Raw genomic sequence first — 22,637 nt, 5'->3', positions numbered from 1 at the left:
GCGGCGAATGGAGGTTCCCAGGCTAGGGGTTCAATCAGAGCTATGGCTGCTGGCCTACACCACAGCCACAGCAACTGGGATCAGAGCCGTATCTGTGACCTATACCACAGCTCATGGCAATGCCTGATCCTTAACCCACTGAGCGAGGCCGGGGATCAAACCGGCGTCCTCATGGATGCTAGTCGGGTTTGTTAACCACTGAACCACGATGAGAACTCTTCTTCATGTCTTAATAAAAACAAAGCCAAGTCCTGCACTGGGATAGAGGCTGGAGAGAGGAAGCTGTGCCTTGGGGCCCCTCCGGGAGCAGCCGCTGAGAGCAGCCACCTGCCCAGAACTCTCTTCACTTGTTGGTCCTTTCACCGCCCTGGGGAGGCCAGAGAGAACAGGCAGAGGGCATGGCTGGGGTCAGGCTGACCGGGTTCAAATCCCAGCTCTACCCTGCCCTTGCTCAGCGACCGGGGCCCTGCTACCACCCCAGGCTGGTTCCTTATCGGCCAAGCAGATGGAACCATCAGGATCACATGAGCTACTGGAGCTAAAGATACGTGAGTAAAGCACCAGGGCTGCTGCTCCGGAAACGGCAGCTGCCAGGAGGATAATCAGGCCCTGGCTCCGAGGACGATGGGTTCCAGGACCCCCTGCGGATGCCCAGCTCCAGATGCTCAAGTCCCCCACATGACAGGGAGCAGTATCTGCTTACAACCTAGGCAAGCCCTCGCCCGTCCCTTAAATCATCTCTAGATCACTTATAACACCTACTACAAGGTAAATCGTTTGCCAGGGTGTGGCAAATTCAACTTTTGCTTTTTGGAATGTTCTGGAATTAAAAAAATATATATATTTTCAATCCGAGGTTGGTTGGACCCACAGATGCAGAACCTGAGGAGGTGGAACCCTAGATACGGAGAGCCCACTGTACTTCTGTCTACCGAGCAGCTGCCCTGTGCCAGGCCCAGGGCTGGGCACACACCCGTGCCCAGCAGAGCTGTGGTCCTGGCCCTCGTGCATAATGAGGAGGAAGTGGGGAGATGAGGCCGTGCAGACGGGGTGAGCCCGGGGTTCTCGGGCCCAGCGGACAAGTCAGGGGAAGCCCTCCTGGGGGCAGAGACTCAGAAGGCGGGTGACCAGGGAAAGGGGGGAGGGGGCTTCCAGATGATGTGTTCATCTCCCCTCCCCTGGGTGCTCCGTACGCATGGGTTCATTCTTTTTTTTTGTTTTTTTTCTTTTTTGTTTTTGCCGCAACTGAGGCATGCAGGAGCTCGCAAGCCAGGGATGGAACCCAAGCCACAGCAGTGACAACGCCGGATCCTTAACCTGCTGTGCCACAAGGGAACTCCAGCAGCTGATCTTTTCATTCATTAAATCCTCGTGTTTTTTGGGGTTTTGTTTTGTTTTGTTTTTGCTTTTTAGGGCCGCACCCTCAGCCTATGGCAGTTCTCAGGCCAGGGGTCAAATTGGAGATGTAGCCGCCAGCGTACGCCACAGCCACAGCCACAGCAATCCAGGATCCGAGCCACGTCTGCAAAAAACTACACCACCACTCACAGCGTCGCCAGAGCCCTGACCCACTGAGAGAGGCCAGGGCTCAAACCCCCTCCTCAATCTGATACTAGTCAGACTCGTTTCCACTGCACCACAACGGGCGCGCCTTCCTATAGATGTTTTTATACTCTTGTATGCGTATTTTCCAATAAAGGAGTTAACAATAAACCACAGAAAGAACTGAGGAACCGTGTTCCCAGGGTGAAGGGACCAGCACGTGCAGAGGCCCCGAGCCAGCCAGGCCGCAGAGTGGGTGGTCTCTACACCAAGGGCCGTGGGGGCGCAGGAGGGTCTTGAGCAGTTGTGCCACGTGAGAGATGTGTTTCGGAACCACGCATCCCTAAGTGATCCCAGCAGGGGAGGCGACAGGGTCAGAGGGGAGAGGCGTGTACAAGAGCTCCGCTCAAACCCATCAAGGAAAGAAACACAACTGGCCGATACATGTGAACATTCGTGAAACGTCGCTGAGCAGCAAAGAAACGTAGAGCAGTGGGTAAGACGAAGGTTACAAAGATTTACAGGCAGACCTCAGAGACACTGTGGGTCCCACTCCAGACCACTGCGCGGGAGCGAATATGAAAGGAACGCGAGTCACTCACGTGTTTTGGTTTCCCACTGCATATGCACCTTATGTTTACACGTGACTGTAGCCTATGAGGTGTGCAATAGTAAGCATCTCTACAAAGGCAAGACTTTAATACATGGTTGAAAAGGGTTTGGCGTTCCTGCTGTGGTGCAGGGGGTGAATGATCTGGCATTCTGTGACGTTGCCGGTTCAATCCCAAGCCCAGCACAGGGGGTTCAGGATCTGGCATTGCTACAGCTGTGGCACCGGTCGAAGCTGTGGCTCCAATTCGATCCCTGGCCCAGGGACTTCCATATGCCGTGGGTGTGGCCAAAAACAGGGTTGGGGCGCGGGACCGGGGAAGTTTTATTGCTAAAAGAATGCTAGCCATCAATTGAGCCATGCTGAGTCATAATCTTTTTGCCGGTGGACGGACTGGCCTCAGTGTTGGTGGCTGCTGACTGATAAGCGTGGTGACCGTGGCCATTTCTTAAAATAAGACGCCAATGAAGTTTGCTGCATTGACCGACTCTTCCTTTCACGGATGACTTCTCTGTAGCCCGCAAGGCTGGTTAATGGCATTTTACCCACCGTAGAGCTTCTGACAAAGCTGGAGTTAATCGGGAGTTCCCGTTGGGGCTCAGTGGTAATGAAACCAACTGGCATCCATGAGGACACGGGTTCGATCTCTGGCCTTGCTCAGTGGGTTAAGGATTCAGCATTGCTGTGGCTGTGGTGTAGGCCAGTAGCTGCAGCTCTGATTCGACCCCTAGCCTGGGAACCTCCATATGCCATGGGTGTGGCCTTTAACAAAAACAAAGGAAAGAAAGAAAAAAATAATAATAAAAGAACAGTAAGACTGGGAAGTCAAAATGACCACTCAATCCATGAGCTGTAGTTGTGTTAGCAGCATGAAGAAAACATGAACCTCCATCGGAGCTCCTGGGTGACCGAGTGCATTGCCAGTGAGCAGGAATCATTTGAAATGAATCTTTTTTTCTGAGTAGTAGGTCTCAAGACAGTGGGTTTAAAATATTCAGTGAACCACGCTGTAAACAGATGTGCTGTCATCCAGGCTTTGCTCTTCCATTCATAGACCACGGGAGAATACAGCTAGATTCACTCTTTTTTTAATCAAAGTATAATTGATTTACAATGTTCTGTTAGCATAATTCTTTTTGTTTGTTTTGTTTTTTGTCTTTTCAGGGCCGCACCCGAGGCACATGGAGGTTCCCAGGCTAGGTGTCCAATCAGAGCTATAGCCGAGGGCCTACGCCACAGCCACGCCAGATCTGAGCCGCGTCTGCGACCTACACCACAGCTCACGGGAACGCCAGATCCTTAACCCACTGAGCAAGGGCAGGGACCGAACTCGCAACCTCATGGTTCCTAGTCGGATTCATTAACCACTGCGCCACGACGGGAACTCCCAAAAATGTTTTATTGTCTTAGCATTCGTGGGTTCACTGTTGTGCATTCACGTAATCTCCTACAGGAACGGTTTTTTTCTGGCTGCAGCATGTAGTGGTTTCACGTGGGATTTCAGCTCCCCGACCAGGGACTGAACCGGGGCCGCAGCAGTGAAAGCACCAAATCATAACCACTAGACCACCAGGGAAGGCCCTTCCTTCGAGAACCTTTCCTTTGCATTTATCACTTGGCTAACAGGTACAAGAGGCTGAGCTCCAGCCTGTCTCAGCTTTCGCCACACCGTCCTCCCTCTGCTTAATCCTTTCTAGCTTCTGATTTCAAGTTAGAAACACACAACTCTTCCTTTTACTTGAACCCTCAGCAGCCACTGCGGGGTTATTAACTGGCCTAATTTCCATATCGTGGTGTCTCCGGGAACAGGGAGGCCCAAGGAGAGGAAGAGAGATGGGGGAACGGCCAGTTGGTAGAACAGTCGGAATCTACACATTTGTTGATAAGTTTGCCATCTTAGATGGGTGCAGTTTGTGGTGCCCTAAAACAGCTACAACAGTTACATCAAAGATCACCGACCATCACAATAAATACAGTACATGATGAAAAAGTCTGAAATAGTTTGAGAGTTACCAAAATAGGATAGACACGAAGGGAGCAAATACTGGCGGAAAAACGGTGCCAACAGACTTGCTTGACACGGGGCGGCCCCACACCTTCCAAGTGTAAGAAACTGCGAGGCACAATAAAGCAAAGCCCAGTAAAACGAGCTATATGCCTGCACCAATACCCAGGATTGGCCATCGGCAGGGACTTCAGCTGTTAAGGCATTTCAGAGGGCAAAGTGGCGAGATCTGCCAGCCTTCTAAACGTGTGCCCAAGACACAACATCGCCACATCCGCGCTTTGCCCCACAGAAATTCTCATAGGCACCTCGAGAGACCCGACTATTAACAGACTGATTGTAAGAGTGGCATCTGGGAGCTCCCCCTGTGGCAAGAGGGTTCAGGAACCGACTGCAGCAGCTTGGGCCACTGCAGAGGCACAGGTTCAAACCTTGACCCTGGGCAGCAAGTTAAAGGATCGGGTGTTGCCGCAGCTGCAGCTCAGATTCAACCCCTGGCCTGGGAGCTTCTGTATGGACAAGATATACTTTTATAGGACAAAACAAAGCTGCAGAACAGCCCACGGAAGGCAAATGAAGCTTTGGAAATTAAATGACAATGTCAAAGATGGAACCGAACAGAAGGAACATATGTCAGACTGTGGGCAGTGCTTCCCTCTGGTGGGCGGGGTTGAGGGAGACTTTGCACAGTTTGCGGCTCATAATTGGTGAATTTTACAAGACTGGATGCAGTGGTATGCTGTAATCAGAAACAAAAAGCAATACAGATCCATATTTTTCAAAATTAGCACAGGGGGAAAAAACTCCAGCTCTTTCCCTGTTTTCCTGTGGTCTGCAGGTTGAAGTCAGCCTGTCACTTGATTTTATTTGTTTATTTGTTTTTGTTCATTTTAGGGCCGCACCCGCAGCAGGTGGAAGTACCCAAACCCGAGCTGCAGCTGCCAGCCTACGCCACAGCCACAGCCACGCTGGATCCCGAGCTGCATCTGCAACCTACGCTGTAGCTCATGGCAACGCCGGATCCTTAACCCACTGAGCGAGGCCAGGGATTATACCTGAATCCTCACAGAGACAATACTGGGTCCTTAACCCACTGAGCCACAACGGGAACTCCAGTGTTGCTTGATTTTAGATTTTTCTTTTTTTTTTTTTCAAACATAACTGAAAAAAAGTCAGAAAGAGAAAAATAAAAAAGTGGGGGGAAGAGAACCTGGAAAGAGAGCCCCACCCGCTGCTACCTTTTCAGCCTTGGTCATCAGGCCCGTGACCATCTGCCGGCCGACCTCCCCGAAGAAAAGCTGGTGGGTCTTGTCTTCCAGAAGGCCCTGGGGGCAGGGAAGGGAGGGGGTGAGCTGCCGGGCTGGTGGTCCCCCAAGGCCACAGAGAGGGCAGAACTGTGGGCTGGGCAGGGGACCCATCCCGCCTGCCTGCCCCCCTCCCCGGCTCCATCCTCCCAGGCGCCCCCGACCACACCCACCTCGAAGGCCTGCCGCACGCAGTGCAGCTTAGCCAGAAAGTCCTGGTCGCTGTAGCAGCCCAGCAGTTCTGTCCTGAGGGGAAGCACCGCACGTCACACCACTGAGGCCCCACCCAGTGACAACCCCAGTGGGGTCAGAGCCCTGGGTGGCCCTGCCTCTGCCTGGCAGTCTGTCCTCAAGCAGGAACCTGCCCACTTCCAGGCCTGGTCTCCCCCCAGCTCTCTGAGGACGAGTTGGCTCAATGGCATTGGTGTGGTCGCTAGGGGCTCGGGTTGACCTTGGCCTCCTCTAGGCCCCAACCAACAAAGAAACCCCCCAGCAAAGGGCCAAAAGGGCCAAACTGCTGCCAATGCCGGGCAGGGCTCTCTAGGGCAGCTAGAGGTGCCCTGGTCCAGGCCCTTTGTCCAAATCCCTGAGGCTTTCGGCCATTTCCGGTCAGTGGCCTTTAACCACACACACTTGAACCTGGAGTCATGACATCACACTGCACAGTCGATGGAAGATGGACAAGAGCCATAAGTACACTCCAGAGGGCAAGACTGAGGCAGAGAGAAGTCAGGAGACTTGTCCTGGGCCACCTGCAACAACGTGGCAAGACCTGGAGAGAGCCCCGTTCTGTCTGTCCCCAAAGCCTGGCTTTAGGACCTCCCTTCGAAGGGCTGGGTTGGAACACAGGGCTGAGGAACCGCGCCCGCCGTGCTTCTGACTGGACCCCTCTGAGACCTCAGAACAAGTGCAAACAACTGTTATTTTAATTAGTTATATTAATTGGTTATCGTGACTGTTAGCTCTGCACCTGAGGCATAGGGACGTTTCCAGCCTAGAGGCTGCACGGGAGCTGCAGGTGCCGGCCTACGCCACGGCCACAGCCGTGCCAGATCTGAGCCACGTCTGCGACCCATACCACAGCTTGTGGCAACACCGGATCCTTAACCCACTTGAACCTGAGTCCTCATGAAGACAATGTCAAGTTCTTAACCCACTGAGCCACAATGGGAACTCCAGACCTGCCATCCTGGGCCCTCCGAGGCTGGGGCAGGAACCCTAGCCGGCTCAGCCCACCCGCAGCCTTGCCCGGCTGGGTCCTAGCCGGCTCCCCCAGCCTCCTCCAAGGGGATGCCCGCTCGCCACCTGCCTCTTCCCCACACGCTCACCTGAGGGTCCGGCAGGGCACTTTCCCCTCCTTCACCAGCTGCAGGGCCTCCTCGTAGGCAGCGGCGGGCCTGGAGAGTGGGAGCGGGTAATCGCCGACCTGAAGGGACTCGAAGAGCTGGCGGGAAGGGGCGGAGGAGGAAGGGGGTGTGGGGAAGCCTGTGTCAGCAGGGAGTGGGGGGCACCAACCTCCCAGAGGGCATGTCAGTGGGAACCCGAGCCCACGGGCAGGAGGCCTGGGTGTGAGTCCAGCACTGGCCCTCGGCGTCCCCTCTCCAGGTGCCCTTCCCAAAGGGACCGTCTACGCGACGCACACCCCCGTCCCCCCATCCCAGGCAAGGACAGCCGCGTGGCACATGTGGCCATGGCAGGAAACTAAAGCCAAGCAATGCGCCCTCAGTCTGGAGAAGGGAGAGGCCAGCGTGGGCTGGAGCCAGTGGGGACAGGGACCCGTGCGAGGCCGGGTTTCTCAGGCTTCCCCAGCCTCGCCGAGTGTCCCCAGGGAGCAGCGCCTGGTGGCTGCCAAATCCTACTCCCTCTAAGCAAAGGCTTTCACTTTCCCACGACCCAGTGCTCACCACCCCAGCCCCAGAGCTCACCCCCCACCCGCGTCACCTCGGTGGCCGAGAAGAAGGAATCCTCGGAAGTCAGGCTGTCCTCGTCGTCAGGCCGCAGGCGCAGCGAGCCCTCGGTCAGGGGCAGCATCAGGGTCCGCTCTGGGCAGTGCAGGAGGGACGGGCTGACCCAAGGTCCCTGGATCCCTGGGCTCTTCGGGGAACGCCCGCCAAGTCTCCCAACACCCGACTCCGGGAAGGGCACGCCGACAGTCCCAAAGGTCCCATTTTCTGAGCGCACATCAGGGGACCGGCCACACTGAGGGCGAGGGCATCTGGCCCTTGAAGGGGGCTTTGGAAAGGACTGTCACACAAATGCCCCGTGGGGAGGCCAGAGGAAGCAAGACTGCTCTGTCGGGGACAGGACGTGTCGCCGCAGGTGGAGCCAGGGCGCGGACAGCACTGGGGGAAGGGCGCAGGGGTCATGGTCACAGCACAGGGCCTGGCACGCAGCAGCGCTAGCTGGATAACTCTGTTCCCTCTCAGTGCTGTCACATCCCTTGACCTCCATGGGGGGGGGACCACAGCAATGGTGTCCCCGGCTATTTGGCCTGCTTTGGGCTCATCTCCACGAGCCACCCCTCCGCCCAGTGCCCGCAGGAGAGGGCTCGAGCGGAAGGCCCCGGGAAGCCATCAGGGGAGGTGCTGACACGCCAGCCCCAGGGCTGGCCCTGGAGGGCATGGGACCAGGAACACCGGCCAGGGACTCATGGGCCCGCGGTTTCCTCATCTGTGCGAAGGATCGGAAAAGGTCCTGGGCCCTGGGGATTCTGGTTCGTCTGATGCGCTGCGGGAGTCCCAGGCTGGTTCTAGTGCCACCCAACCCACCTCCACGGAACCGCCCACCGCAGCCCTGCCCTGGGCCGCACTCACCAAGGTCCAGCAGCATGCTGTCGGACGGGAAGGTGGACCCAAACTCCTCCTGCAGGTGGTAAGCTCGGCGCAGCAGGGTCTCCAGCTTCTCCGCAAACTCCCTTCGCTGTGACTCTGGCTGTGGGTAAAACAATGTCGGGCAAGCCGGGCTCTTCAGGCTCCCCCCACCAACAGCCCCCTCGTTCACCGTGATGAGGCCCTGGCTCCCGGGGAAAGAGAAGAGGCCTCTGAGGCCCAGCAGTGAGAGCAGGAGCCACCCGGCCCCGAGCAGCTGGTGAGGGTTTGAAACACAGCTGGTCCCAACTGGCATGGGCCGCAAGTGTAAAATACAAACCAATTTCAAACACTTACTACCAAAATCAAACCCCCAAATATTCTGAAATTCCCTGGTGGCACAGCAGGTTAAGGATCCCGAGTTGTCACTGCTGTAGCCAGGATTCAATCCCTGGTCCAGGAACTTCCACATGCTGTGAGTATAGTTAAAAAAAAAAAAAAAAATCTGGGAGTTCCCGTTGTGTCTCAGTGGGTTAAGAGCCTGACATCGTGTCTGTGATGATGTGGGTTTGACCCCTGGCCTTGCTCAGTGAGTTAAAGATCTGGCACAGGGCTGCAGCGGCAGCTGGGATCTGATCCCTCGCCCAGGAACTTCCATATGCTGCAGGTGCGGCCATGAAAAAGAAAGAAAGAAAAGAAAGACTCTGAATGTGAATTACCTCAGCGATTTTTCATCTTGATTTCATGTTGAAATGATAATATTTTGCATACACTATAGAAAATATATTAAAGTCATCTCACCCAACTCTTTTTGCTTTCTGACGTAGTCTCCAGAATATTTTATTATTTTTTTATGGCTGCACCTGTAGCATATGGAAATGTCCAGGCCAGGGACTGAACCCAAGCCTCCGCAGTGACCTGAGCTGCTGCAGATGGAGGTTCCCAGGCTAGGGGTAATCGGAGCCGCAGCCACTGGCCTATGCCAGAGCCACAGCAACGCGGGATCCAAGCTGCATCTGCAACCTATACCACAGCTCACAGCAACGCCGGATCCTTAACCCACTGAGCAAGGTCAGGGATCGAACCCGCAACCTCATGGTTCCTAGTTGGATTCATTAACCACTGAGCCACGACGGGAACTCCTGCAATTGGATTCTTAACCCACTGTGCCACAGCAGGAACTCCTCCGAAAATTTTAAATGAGATCCGTGGCTACCTACTGAAGAACACCGCTCTAGAACCAAGCAGACCTGCTTCAGACCCCAGCGCCACCGTTCCAAGCTGCATGACCTTGGGTAAATTAACTCCCCCCATTCTGAGCCTCCGTTTCCTGATCTGTCAACTGAGGTAAGAGAACCTATCTCCTAAGATTTTAGGGAAAATACGAATAAGGCATATGAAGTGATGGCTATTATAACAGTTCTCCAGCAGAGCCAGCTCCGATTCGACCCCTAGCCTGGGAATGTCCATGTGCCGAGGGAGCGGCCCAAGAAATAGCAAAAAGACAAAAATAAATAAATAAATAAGTAAAATAACAATAAGGGGGCAGTCAGGAGCCCAGGAAGAGCTGGGATCGAAGCCCACTGCTGCTATTAACTACATGTGCTTGGGAAGGCGTCACACCTGTGGCACCACAGCCCGTGGGCTCAGGGACCTCCCCGCTGCCCTTGGCCTCCACACGGGGACGTGGGAGAAAGGGGGCACTGCTCTTTGACCCCTGCCCTTCTGGGCTCAGGAGCCAGGCCTGACTCTGCTTTTCCAGGGAGGCTGCCAGATCAGACCCTGGGGAGGAGACAAGGGCCAACCACAGCCTCAGGCCACTTGGGAGGCAGAGCCGGAAGCACTCGGAGGGGAGCGTAACCATGGAAACGATGCCTTTCAAGGAACGCTAGCCTCGAACAGGCACCTCTTGGCTTCCTCGAAGGCAGGGTTTACTATGACTTTGTCCATAGAGAAAATTCAAGGAGGTCAAGTGGCCCAGGCCCCCCAGCTAGAGCCCAGCAGGACCCAGGCGCCCCCAGATCTATTGGCCGCCTTGCTCAGTTCTCCAGCAGAGCCAGTCTCTGCTCTGTGCGGAGCCTTGTAGCTTTGGCGGATCTGCCGGCTCTTTCTCTGAGAAGTCACTGCGCGTTAGAGAATGGTTTTTAGATAGGACACACATGACAAAGGCAAAAATAGAGACACCGAACTTAATATTAAAAACTTTGGGGGAGGCACAGCCTTAAGACATTAGCCTGCTGTGACCCCCTTTGTCTGGCAAAGCAATAAAGCTTTTTCTCCTTCACTCCCCCCCCCAAAAAAATTAAAAACCTTTATGCTTCAAAGGACACTGTCAAGAGAGTGAAAAGATTAACTCAAAAACATTGCGGCTCAGCGGGTTAAGAACCTGACATAGCGTCCATGAGAATGCAGGTTTGATTCTTGGCCTCGCTTAGTGGGTGAAGGATCTGGTGTTGCCTTAAGCTGTGGTGTAGGTTGCAGATAAGGCTTGGATCCCGCGTTGCTGTGGCTGTGGCGCAGGCCTGCAGCTGCAGCGCTGATTCAAGCCTAAGCCTGGGAACTTCCAGTATGCTGCAGGTTCAGCTGTAAAAAGGAAAAAAAAAAAAAAAAAAAAGATAACCCACAGAATGGAGGAAATATCAACAAATCATATATCAGACAAGGGGCTTCTATCTACAATGCATAAGAGAACACTTACAACACAATAATAAAAGGACAAATAACCCAATTAAAAATGAAGCAGGCACTCCCTTTGTGGCTCAGCAGTAACAAACCCAACTAGTATCCATGAGGACGTGGGCTGGATCCCTGGCCTCTCTCAATGGGTTAAGGATCCAGCATGGCCATGAGCTGTGGTGTAGGTCACAGACACGTTTCGGATCCTGAGTTGCTGTGGCTGTGGCTAGGCTGGTGGCTACAGCTCTGATTTGACCCCTAGCCCAGGAACTTCTATACGTTGTTGGTACAGCCCTAAAAAGACAAAAATAAGATATTTTTTTTTAAAAAAAGCAAAGGATCTAGAGTTCCTGTCATGGTGCAGTAGAAATGAATCCAACTAGGAACCATGAGGTTGCAGGGTTTTTTTTGTTTTGTTTTGTTTTTTGTCTTTTTGTCTTTTTGTCATTTCTTGGGCCACTCCCGCAGCATATGGAGGTTCCCAGGCTAGGGGTCCAATCGGAGCTACAGCTGCTGGCCTACGCCAGAGCCGCAGCAACGCGAAATCTGAGCCACGTCTGTGACCTACGCCACAGCTCATGGCAACGCCGGATCGTTAACCCACTGAGCAAGGGCAGGGACCGAACCCGAAACCTCGTGGTTCCTAGTTGGATTCGTTAACCCCTGAGCCATGACGGGAACTCCTGAAGATCATTTTTTGAGCACCTGCTGTGGGCCCGGGTCCTGCGACTGGTGCTCGTGTCTGGCTGGGGGCACCCGCGCTCGAGGAGGCGGAGGGCCTTCGCCCATGTCACACAACCCTGAGCGGTCTGCTCAGGGCCTGGGCTCTTCTTTTTCTGTTCCCATAGTTTTCACTACTCTACTAAGGAATATCTCATTGCTTTCCGAATGAGACATAGGGAAAGGCCTACGGTTTTGCTTTTCTGTTTCTGGCATGCAGAGTTCTCGGGCCAGGGATCAAATCTGAGCCGGAGCTTCGACCTATGCCACTGCTGCAGTGTCACCGGATCCTTAACCCACGGCCTGTGCCAAGCGAGGGACTGAACTGGCGCCTCTACAGAGACAAGCCAGATCCTTCACCCACTGCACCACAGAGGGAGCTCTGGGAAGGGCTTTAGTCTTAAGACGGAGCAGTAGCGTGATAAGTACACCTTTGGCAATCAAGTCGCCTCCCCTCCTCCTCCTGCCCTAACACTGCAGGCGCCTACTATCTGCCCACGAGCAGAGGGGACCTGGGGCAGCTTCGCCTGCTGGCACTGAAGCCGTGAGTCGCCCCAAACACGTCCCAGCCTCCGCCTCCCACAAGCACAGCAGTCACGCCTGTGTGACGGGCCTCAGAGCTGGGGTGGCAAGTACACCTCCAACTTTTTACAGGCTCACCAGCCTGTGCTGCAAACTGTTCCCCAGGCTCCCCTGCCAACTGGCTGCCACCCAACGGAGGCAAAGGTAGAGGAAAGGAGAAAGAAGGGGGCAGATCCAGCATTGCTGTGAGCGGCGATAGGCTCAAAAACACCCCTCCTCTTCCTACCTCACACCACACCCCTGCCGCCCACTCCCTGCCAGTCAGCCCCTTCCCTGGTGTGAGCTCCCCACCAGCTGCACCAGACCAGGGACTGAACCTGGGCCACAGCAGTGAAAGTGAAGAATCCTAACCACTAGGCCGCCAGGGAACTCCCAAATGCCTTTCTTTTTCAAACACCTGAAGTTGTTTCCATTTCCTGGCTAGACCCCTCCCCAGCTGCCCAAAGAGGTGGCCCCCACTTTGACCTCACTCCAGCAGGGGATACACACTCCTATTATGTTTTGGTTTCAATGCAGAAAAGCATAACAACCACATCAGAAACAGCCCCCCAACACTAACACCTCTACAAAGCCTGTCCATAAGCGTGTGCTCCCAATTAGAAAAGTCAAAGTAAAGAAAGGCATAGGAGTTCCCCTGTGGCTCGGCAGGTTAAGGACCTGGCATTGTCAGGGCACTGCCGTGGAGCGGCTTCGACCCCTGGCCCGGGAACTTCCCCAAGCCATGGGCGCGGCAGAAAGAAAGAAAGAAAAAGATGGACGGACAGACAGACACAGAAAAGTACAAGAAAAGCCTCTCCCCACCCCTCCCTGCAGACCCCCCCTCGGGGATCACTGTGAACTCTCTCCCGTGTATCTGTCCCGAGGGAAAAGAAAGTGAACGGACACACACCGGCAGTTACCAACAGTGTATGTAGGCAGGGACAGATGTCTCTGACATCTTTTCCTTTTTTTATATTATTTATCCTATTTTATTTTTGTCTTTTTAGGGCCCCACCTGTGGCACATGGAGGTGCCCAGGCTAGGGGTCGAATCGGAGCTGTAGCCACCGGCCTACGCCACAGCCACAGCAACACCAGATCCGAGCCACGTCTGCAACCTACACCCCAGCTCACGGCAGCGCCGGATCCTTAACCCATTGAGCGAGGCCAGGGATCGAACCATGTCTGCATGGATAGTGGTCAGATTCATTTCCATTGAGCCACGACGGGAACTCCCGGATGCCTTTTTTTAAATGTGCACACAGGTCACGAGTCGCTACGTTACACTCCTGTAACTCACATGATAGCGCACATCAACCACGTCTCAGCGGGAAACAACACACACACACGAGTCCACACATTCCGCATCTTGCTGTTTTCACTTAGTAACACATAGCGGAGAAAGCAGCCTATCCGCTCACACGGCGTTCCTCCAGCCTTTTAATAAAGACTGCCGGCTATGCCAGACCCCAGTTTTTCATTTTTTTCTCTATTACAAAACAACGTAATCGGACGTGTTTGATGCGCGGTTCCCTTTTCTTTTTTGGCCGCCTGGAGGCACGTGGCATCCTCGGGCTAGGGACCAGGTCTGAGCCACAGCTGTAACCGCTACTGGGGCACCACCAGATCCTTAACCCACTGCACGGGGCCTCCACCGAGACAAGCCAGATCATTCACTCACTGGGCCGCAGCGGGAACGCCTACGTGTAATTTAGAAACGTGCTGTCTTGTCTCCATGTTGGATGGCGCTTTCCACAAAAGTTTCGATTTTAGCCTTTTTATTTCTCTTTTCTGATACGGGGACAAAATACTCACTTTTAGAAAATGCGGACCGTGCCAAAAAAAGTACAAAGACCAGACAAACTGCATGCTGTGTGACCCACGCGGCTATGAACGCAGGCTCCTTGCCTCCAGCCCTTCGAGGATGCATGTTGTCCTGACAGGGCCAGGACCAGGTTGTATCAGCATCGTGGTTTATTGAGTAATTACCAAATGCATGTGCTCATGCGCATTACGTGAACTTTTTTTTTTTTTTTTTTTTTTTTTTTGTCTTTTTGCTATTTCTTGGGCCGCTCCCGCAGCATATGGAGGTTCCCAGGCTAGGGGTCGAATCGGAGCTGTAGCCACCGGCCTACGCCAGAGCCACAGCAACGCGGGATCCGAGCCGCGTCTGCAACCTACACCACAGCTCACAGCAACGCCGGATCGTTAACCCACTGAGCAAGGGCAGGGATCGAACCCACAACCTCATGGTTCCTAGTCGGATTCGTTAACCACTGCGCCACGACGGGAACTCCACGTGAACTTTTTCACTCGGATCACCGTCCCGGTCACGGAGGAAGCTCCCATGCAAGAGGACGTGCCGGCTGGCAGAGACGGGGCTGCTGGACGCCTCCCAGGTTTGGTGGCCCCTCTGCCACAGCACCGGCCCCCACCACGGCCGGGGGTGGGAGAGACCCAGGGGAGAACCACCTACCTCAGACAGGGCCTCCGAAGCAGTCTCGGGGTTCCGGAGGCCATCCCCCCGGGTCGGGGTGCTGTCGCTATCCCCCCGCTGCCCCACGCTCAGCGCCTGCTCCCATTTCTGCAGAGCCTCCTCGAACAGCTCCATGCCTGAGCGCGCGCGGGGAGAGAAGGGGACGTCAGGCCCCGCAGAGGGACAGCAGCCGGGCCCCAGACCACGCCACTCAAGATGCAGGCTCAGAAGATCGAGGAAGCAGGAGGGCCCTGAAGGATGGGACAAGGGCCCCATCCCCTTTCCAGGGCTGGGCCCTTTGCAGGGCTTTTCAGGCCGGGTGTGTTTCTGGAGACCCTCCTCTGCCCAGAAATGGCTGGAAACCGTTGAACGGGGGGCCTGGAAGCAGCACCTGGAGATCCCGCCCTGGGCTGCTGGACAAGGCCACCCCCTTCCACGCTGGCCGGGGGGAGCCTGTACCTTGCATGTAGAGGCTCTCAGCATTGCCATCGCCGGTGGGCACAGACTCCTCCATCCCTCTGGCGTCCCATGGTCCGGAGCACCCAGCCGTGGGGCTAGATGAGTTCACAGCCACCGTCTGGGTGCCAAGTAGCACAAGGACCAGAGAATGAGGGGTGAGGCCTTCCCCTGCTGCCTGGCCAGAGGCCACCCGCCCTCTCCAGTGCCATCCCTGCAACCAGCCCCTGGCCACGCTCTTGGCACAGCCTGGTGCCCCTGCCGCCCAGCCCAGGAACCGCCTAAGAAACCCGCCCTGAGCCCCGCTCCTGGGCAAGGCAATCCACTGCCTGCCCCGGGGCTCCACAAACTTGTTGGACTGGAAGGACTCAGGAAGCACCCATTACATCAGCTGGCGGGGCCCGGCTCTCGCCCACATGAGCGGCCACTTGCCTGCCAGCCTGTGACAAAAGCCATCTCTCAGTCACGCCTGGCTCCAGGGCAGCGGCCGGCTCAGAGCCAGGGCGCGGCGCTTGCGGGGTGAATTCATAACTAGGGGAGTGAATGAGCCAGAAGCCATTCCTCAAGAGAAAATAAACTTCTCCTCGTCTCATTTATCTCTACAGCCTCAGTGCCTGGCAGTCCCTGGCGCAAAGCCGGGGCTTGCTCAATGTCTGATGATGGACTGAAGGGACTTTCGTGGAGAAGCATCTCCTCCAAGAGGCCCTAACGTCTCTTCCGCACCGCGCCCGCTGTCCCTCCCCAAGGCCCGGGGCACGGGGACGGTCTCGGAGCCTGCACGGATGCTGGGGTGACTGCAGGAACTCCTCCCATCCCCCTACCAGCCCCCAAGCCCCCTGAGCCCCCAGGCCAGGCCAGGCCCCCTGGTACCCTCACCGAGGCCAGGCTGTGGGAGGAGCCTGAGTGCTTGCTGGGCTCGATGGAGGAGATGCCACTCAGGGTGTCGTTGCTCTTGCTACTGGGACTCTGTACCCTCCGGCTGGAGTAGCCTATGAGGAACAGAAGGGCAGGGGGTCAGGCGGTTTCCCCACCCCGGACCCCTCTCCCCTGGCCTCCCCATCTGGAGTCTGTCCTGAGCTGAGTCAGGGCGATCGCAGGGTGTCTCCGGGGTGGGCACCGAGCAGCAGAGGGCTGAGCCCCACCTGCCGGGGGCGGGGGCAGGGGGGGGCGGTTCTGATGGGATAAAGCCTGAGAAGGAAGCCCAGCCACTTCCACTTCCTGACCCTGCGGTGGGGACTGATCTGGAATTCTCTTCCTTCCAAAAAGGATTTGAGGTGACAAGTTTTTAAAAGACACTTTTTTTTTTTTTTAACGTGAGAACAGCAGAGAAGGCAGCAAACAAGGTGGAACCAGAGGTGGTGCTGGTTCAGGGCAGGTTAAGTGAGAGGCTGTGATGGAAACGAGGCCAGGTTTCAGGCTGCGGGGTGGGGGGCGCGAAACCCAGCCACTGTCGGCACGTTGGGCTCTTGTTCTAGACTAGTCTACAAGCTTCTCTGCCCAACTGAAAAGACAAAGCTTCCTTTTTGCAATGAAAATTCCCAAGTAAAATTCATCGCTCCACAAGATTTCGCTTCATAAAACAGGTTTCTCCCAAGATGAGAGCCTGTGAGGACTCAGCCTTGGAAAACGATCTGTATATGGCAAACACGGGGTTGCCGGGTTACAAGATCAACGGGACCAAAAGAGGTGTTTAAGTCACACCAGCAGACACAAAACAGGTCAGGGGCCGAGGGGGGCTGGGGACTGGGGGAGAGGCTGGCTACGAAGGGCCTTGGGGGGATTCGGAGTAACAGTTCTAGATGGAGTGGTGACTGTGTGACTGTGTTTGCCAAAACTCATAGAATTGTACGCACAAGGGGTGAATCTTTGCGGATGCAAAGCAACCTAACGCAAAAGAGGGAGGGGGGATGGGGAGAATGCGGCTTGGCTCAGGAACCAGGGAACGTCCCTTGCTGGACAGAGGAGCTGCGCCCCCGCACCCCCTTCTGGACCCGAGTTCCCAAAGGGTCCTCAGATAAGGAGAACCACTGCTTCCGATGACACGTGCCTCCAGTGCCAACGGAAGCCCACCAAATCCTTACAATGACCTGCTTCACAGATGACGGGGACCCGGCTTGGAGACAGGATGTCACCAGCCCAAGAGCTCTGCTAATATGGGGTCCGACGGAGACTCGACTCCAGGTCGGGCCCGCGCCCACCACCCCGCACCTACCTTTCTTCACCGACGGGACCTTCCTGGCCATGAGGACAGGGAGGGGCACCGTGCCCAGATGCTCGCCTCCCATCTCGGGGCCGACCTGCTTCTTCTTCCGCCGTCGCCTCTTCAGCTGGTGGGCAGCCAGGGCCAAGGCCACGGTCCCCAGGGCGGTGGCAAAGAGGACCTTCCGCAGGCCTGGCGTCAACCGCAGCTGGGAGAATGCTGACTGCAGGGCAAGAGGGAGGCGGCTGGTTACAGCTCCCTGGGAGAGCTGCCCTGGGAGCACCTGGCAGGGGACACATCAGGCCCTTAGGGGCTATTTCCTGACCCTGAAGGACTGAGAGGCAGCCACCTCCAGGGGGGTACCTGGCTTGCCCCTCTGAAACCTGGAACCCAGAGAGGTAAAAGAGGGCTTGGCCAAGGAGATCACAGCTGGAGCCCAGCAGGTATCCCTGACACCATCAGGTTTATACCAGCTGCAGTGACCAGGCACCTACGCCAGGTACCACACCAAGACTTCACCCGCATTACCCGTCTGAACACCCATCACTTTCCAGGTGAGGCATCTGAAGCTCACACAGGTTAGGACACGTGCTTAAAGTGAGACAGGCAGAAATCACACCCATATCTGCTGACCCCATGTTTTTTGGGGGGTTTTTTGGTCTTTTTTTTTTTCTTAGGGCTGCACCCGTGGCATATGGAAGTTCCCAGGCTAGGGGTTGAATCGGAGCTACAGCCACCAGCCTACACCGCAGTTATCACAACATCAGATCTGGGCCACGTCTGCGACCTACACCACAGCTCACAGAACCACTGGATCCTTAACCCAGTGAGCGAGGCCAGGGATGGAAACCGCATCCTCATGGACACTAGTCGGGTTCGTTACCGCTGAGCCACGATGGGAACTCCCTGCCGACCCCATGTTTCAACTCCTCGAAGGCAAGGACGTTCCCTCTACCTGTTGGTCCCCCCCCCCCCCCCGTACACCTCCCTGCTCCACCCTCACCTCACCTGCTGACTCAGAGCCCCCTTGGGTGAGGCTGCTTCCCACAGGGCAGAGCCTCAGGAAGTGTCAAGAGGCCTGGGCAGTCACAAACATTTAAGACGGGCAAGGAGGGCATGACTGACCCATTTTATAGACTGAGAAACTGAGGTCAACAGTCCACAGAGTCCTGGGATCCCCAGACTCCTAACCTAGCCTTTGTACTCTGCTCAAAGAAAAGCCACCAGGGGCCTGGGACAGAAATCCTGAGGGCTCAGCTGCCCAGATGCTGGGGGACCGTGGGATGAGTGGCTCAGGGTTTCGAGGACCAGAGGGGTAAAGGGCGGGACCACAACCCCGATGCGATGACCTTTACCTGCCCAAAAGTCGTGTACAGGAACACAGGGATCTCAGCCACGGTCATGGCCAGGGCCCGGATCACGGACATGCCCTCCGTCCTCCGGAATGCCATGGCAGGACCAGCACCCCGGGCAAGAGCCCTGGGGGCCAAGAGCTTCCAAGGAGAAGTCTTCAACTGGTTGCTGGCTGGGTCCCAGGCACCGACCACGTCCCGAAAAGACAGGGATGCACATACCAGAGGGTCCCTCCACAGAGCTGAGAGACAGACGACCAAGTCAGCCACAAAGGCACGTGCGTGTGAGCACAGAGAAAGACAAGCAAGAGTGCCCTGGCGGACGAGGCGGGAGCAAAGCCTGCGTCGGGAGTGCCATGCCTGGACCGAGGCCCCCACCTGCTGCGCCTGCCAGCAGGAAGGCCGCCAAATGCCCCCAGAGACCCTCTGTGCACCTTGAGCCTTGGGAGCAGAGGGCAGTGTCTCTGGCACGCTGGCCCAAGGGCGGACCCAGAGCCTGGGAGCGGATGGGTCGCTCTCAGACTTGGGCCTTTATATCACACTTTCTCAATGGTTCTAAACCCGTGGCCCATGTGCTAAACCAAAATCTCAGGCCTCTAAAGGGCCAGGCCCCTGGGGAAGAATCGTTACATCTTTTCTGCCTCCCACTAAGCCAAGAGTGCTGTACTTCCTGTGGACTCTAGATGAAAACAGCAGGTTTTTCCTCCAACGGCATGGTAGTCTGTGCTGCGTTCCTCACACGTTATTGCACTGAATCATCACAGCTCTGTGACGTCGACGTGATCTACGTCTCGCACCCCAGTCAATTTTTAGTAAGGGAACTGAAGCTCAGAGAGGTTAAGTCAGAAGTCCAAGGTCACACAGCTGACATGAGGTGGAGTCAGGACTTGGACCAAGATCTACCAGAGCTTATTTAACTTATTTACTTATTTATTTTTGCTTTATAAGGCCGCACCCGGCGCATAGGGAGGTTCCCAGGCAAGTGGTTGAATCCGAGCTACAGTTGTTAGCCCACGCCACAGACACAGCGATGCCAGATCCAAGCTGCATCTGTGACCTACACCACAGCTCACAGTAATACCGCATCCCTGACCCACTGAGCGAGGCCAGGGATGGAACCCGCATCCTCATGGATACCAGTCAGATTCGTTTCCGCTGAGCCATGAGGGGAACTCCCTACCAGACTTTAGACCCTGTGTTTAATACAACTCTTTTGCCAGATCTGACATGGAGCAGGAAGCAGAGGTTCTAGCAGAACCACAGACCACAAGGGCAACTTTCCCCTGCGGTCTCCTGAGACCCCTAGGGTACCCCAAGGCCCCATTCCAAGGCCAGCAAGTAAGTGGCTTAAGCACACATAACCCAGTCCCCAAGATCCTACAGAGCCTTCCCCAATTGCCACCACCAAACCTAAGACACCCTCAGGATCTCTGGGGACTTCAAACACAAGGATTAGTGCAGCCCAGACAGACCCTGTCTACCTGGGATGGTGGCCAAAGTCACTGGACAAGCACAAGAAATGGCTAATCGGTGAATGGGAAGCACGAACAATCTGACCAGTTTAGCTCTAGGGCTGGGGTGGGCTCTTTATGTGTGTGTGTGTGTGTCTACGCACACTCATGTGCAAGGGGGGGCAAGCAGGCAATGTTCTAGGGCTGAGGAAACTCATGTGGCCAAGGGGAGGGGACAACCTGCCAGGAGGCTATCAGCTGAGTTATGTGACCGCCAGTGGTCAGGGCTCAGGTTAATATCCTAAGCCACCCCCCTCACCCTCCCAACTTGGCCCAAGCCTAGAACAAAGGGAGACGAGAACATCACAGGATCAGCATGTTATCGCCCAAGCACTTACTTTAACAGACCAGGCTTGGCACAGGCTCTCCATGGAGGGTGTTGAGTCTAGTCACTCACAGAACCCTCAAAACAAGCACTGTTTATCTCAGGGATGGGGAAACTGTGGCTCCGAAAGGTCATCGATCTGACCAAGGTCATGGAGTAAATGGCCAAGCTGGGATACGACCTCAGCTCAGGGGGCCCCAAGGCTGTGGTGTTTCACCTCTGCTACCTGCCACAACTGCCACCTCTCCCTCCATGGCCACATCTGGGCCCCCAAGAGAGAAGCCCACATGCAGTTACAAATATGAGCCTGAACGCATGCTCAGGAGTGTGACAGGTCTGGGAGGCTTGGCAGGCGCCTGCAGGAAAGTCAAGAGCAGCCTCTGCTGCCCCGACTAAGAAGAGCGGCAGGTGCCAGGTAACACCACCGGCCTCAAGGCAGCTTCACGCCAGAGATGGATCCAGATCCAGGCCAACTATAGCCTATCTATCCACGACCCCCCCCCAAGATCCAAAGCCAAATGAAACATGCCTCCACCTCTTCCCCATGATGACAAGCCCATGGCGATGTCCTCCACCATGTGGACACTCCTAATGCCATCCTCACCTGGGCAAGTCACCTCTCCTGCCTTGTAACCTTGCGCAAGAATTTCCTCATTCCACCCCCAGTGAGGTACTTATAATCCCTCAGCTTGGATTCCCACGCTTTCTAACTTGGGTACCTCCTCCCCTGTCCTGAACTACCCCATAAATGACACTAGCCTGAGCATTCCTCATTCCACTTTGATCCCAGCAATATCCGCAGCCCAAGCACTCCCTTGAGGCTCCCGCTGCCCAGTCTCAGTTCATTTCATCCCGGCAGGACACCTCACCAGTCCGACGAGGACCGACTTGGAGCACTCCCACGCTGGACCTCAGCAATACCCCCTTCTTCGGAATCTGCTCTTTCCAACCCGGACAACTTGCAGCCACTGGTCAGGCCCCCTCCTCTTCTTGCCCCAATACCCGGAATATCCTTGAGGGTCGTCCACCGGCCCACGCACCAGCTTCTTCCATCCTGGTACTTGCCCAGCCTGGGTCCAGTACTGCGCCCCTGCTTAGATCTCTGAAGTGTTCCAAGCCCGGACATCTTCAGTGGACCGGGTACCTTCCGTTCCACTTCTCGTGACGCCCACGGCCCGAGTACCTGCTCATTCCAACCTGGGCCCTTCTCGTCCGGCTGAGCTGGGACACCTGCGCCCGAACGCAGTCCCCCGCGTACGCTCCGATCCCCCTCACTACAAGCCTCAGCCCCGGACCCTGCCGCGCCGCCCGCCTGCCCCGCGCACTCAGCCCTCACTCACCCGGGATCCCATCGCTGCAGAAGGGCAGCGTCTCCTTCCCCGGCGCCCGCGCAACCAACCTCGGGGCCTCTGGGGGCGTGGCCTCACGCAGGGTCGACCTTCTTTTGGCCAATGAGCGGCGCCGGATTCTTCCGCACCGCCCGGCCTCGGGCCAATTGGGTGAGCCACGTGACCAACCTTGTCTCACCCTCTTGGTTCCTTCAGTTCCGCCCCCTAAGTGCGGTTGAGGCGCGGAAGTGCTCTTTTTTTTTTCTCCTGTGATTGGCCATCGGGATTAGATTGACCCAGATGGCTGAGTGGGGCGGGGCCGCTCTTAAAGAGACGAGACGGAGCAATCAGGTTTCGAAGCGGCGTTGTAGAAGGTAGCGGCGGTGGACTGAGCCCCTGTATTTGATTCTTCCACCTCCGCTGGTTCCCACACGGACAAGTTCTTCCTGCCCTTCAAGCGCCCACTTTCCAAGGTCACCATCTCTGACTTCCCACAGCATCCTAAACACTTGCCACCCCACCTTCTGGAGTTGTTTGCAAAAGCGCCACGCCTCTCTGTCTCCCTGAGAGTTGGGAGTCAAGTGAGCCAATGCCTGTTAACACAGTGCTTATAAGGACTTTTCTCCTTGACCAATCTGAGTCAGGCGCCTCTGAGCCCTCTGCTCCACTAGGCTCAACTTTGAGCTTCCCATCTCGTAGGGTTCTGTTTTAGCAAGAATCCTGCAGAGTCAGTTTAGCAAAATCCCCATCACCTGATCATTCTCC

General features: G+C 55.8%; 1 protein-coding gene across 5 annotated transcripts in view; it reads right to left on the bottom strand.

Moving 5' to 3' along the window:
- MIGA2 (mitoguardin 2) overlaps positions 1-21,944 on the bottom strand; it is a 28,434-nt gene extending 6,490 nt beyond the window's left edge. Inside the window, exons 1-11 of one of the 5 annotated variants that reach the window (XM_084997750.1) lie at positions 21,885-21,944; positions 18,712-18,950; positions 17,369-17,639; positions 16,033-16,145; positions 15,160-15,277; positions 14,701-14,837; positions 8,275-8,392; positions 7,403-7,503; positions 6,790-6,905; positions 5,635-5,707; positions 5,396-5,482 (exon numbers count right to left, since the gene is read on the bottom strand). In XM_084997750.1, coding sequence (XP_084853876.1) covers positions 5,396-5,482; positions 5,635-5,707; positions 6,790-6,905; positions 7,403-7,503; positions 8,275-8,392; positions 14,701-14,837; positions 15,160-15,277; positions 16,033-16,145; positions 17,369-17,639; positions 18,712-18,807 — 1,230 coding nt within the window. In that variant the 5' untranslated portion in view covers positions 18,808-18,950; positions 21,885-21,944. Of the gene's footprint in view, positions 1-5,395; positions 5,483-5,634; positions 5,708-6,789; positions 6,906-7,402; positions 7,504-8,274; positions 9,361-14,441; positions 14,838-15,159; positions 15,278-16,032; positions 16,146-17,368; positions 17,640-18,711; positions 18,951-21,884 lie in introns of all 5 variants that reach the window. The other 4 variants (XM_084997759.1, XM_084997771.1, XM_084997766.1 and 1 more) reach the window with 4 other exon arrangements.
- Between the last annotated feature and the right edge of the window lie 693 nt (positions 21,945-22,637).

The sequence above is a fragment of the Sus scrofa genome, chromosome 1, assembly GCF_054392235.1.
Source record: "Sus scrofa isolate SSC_HxYL_T2T_F1_AM1 chromosome 1, Sscrofa_HxYL_maternal_Yorkshire_Landrace_v2.0, whole genome shotgun sequence".
Classification (NCBI taxonomy): domain Eukaryota; kingdom Metazoa; phylum Chordata; class Mammalia; order Artiodactyla; family Suidae; genus Sus; species Sus scrofa.
Note: the sequence above shows the minus strand (reverse complement) of the source record. Positions and strands in the feature narration are given on the sequence as shown.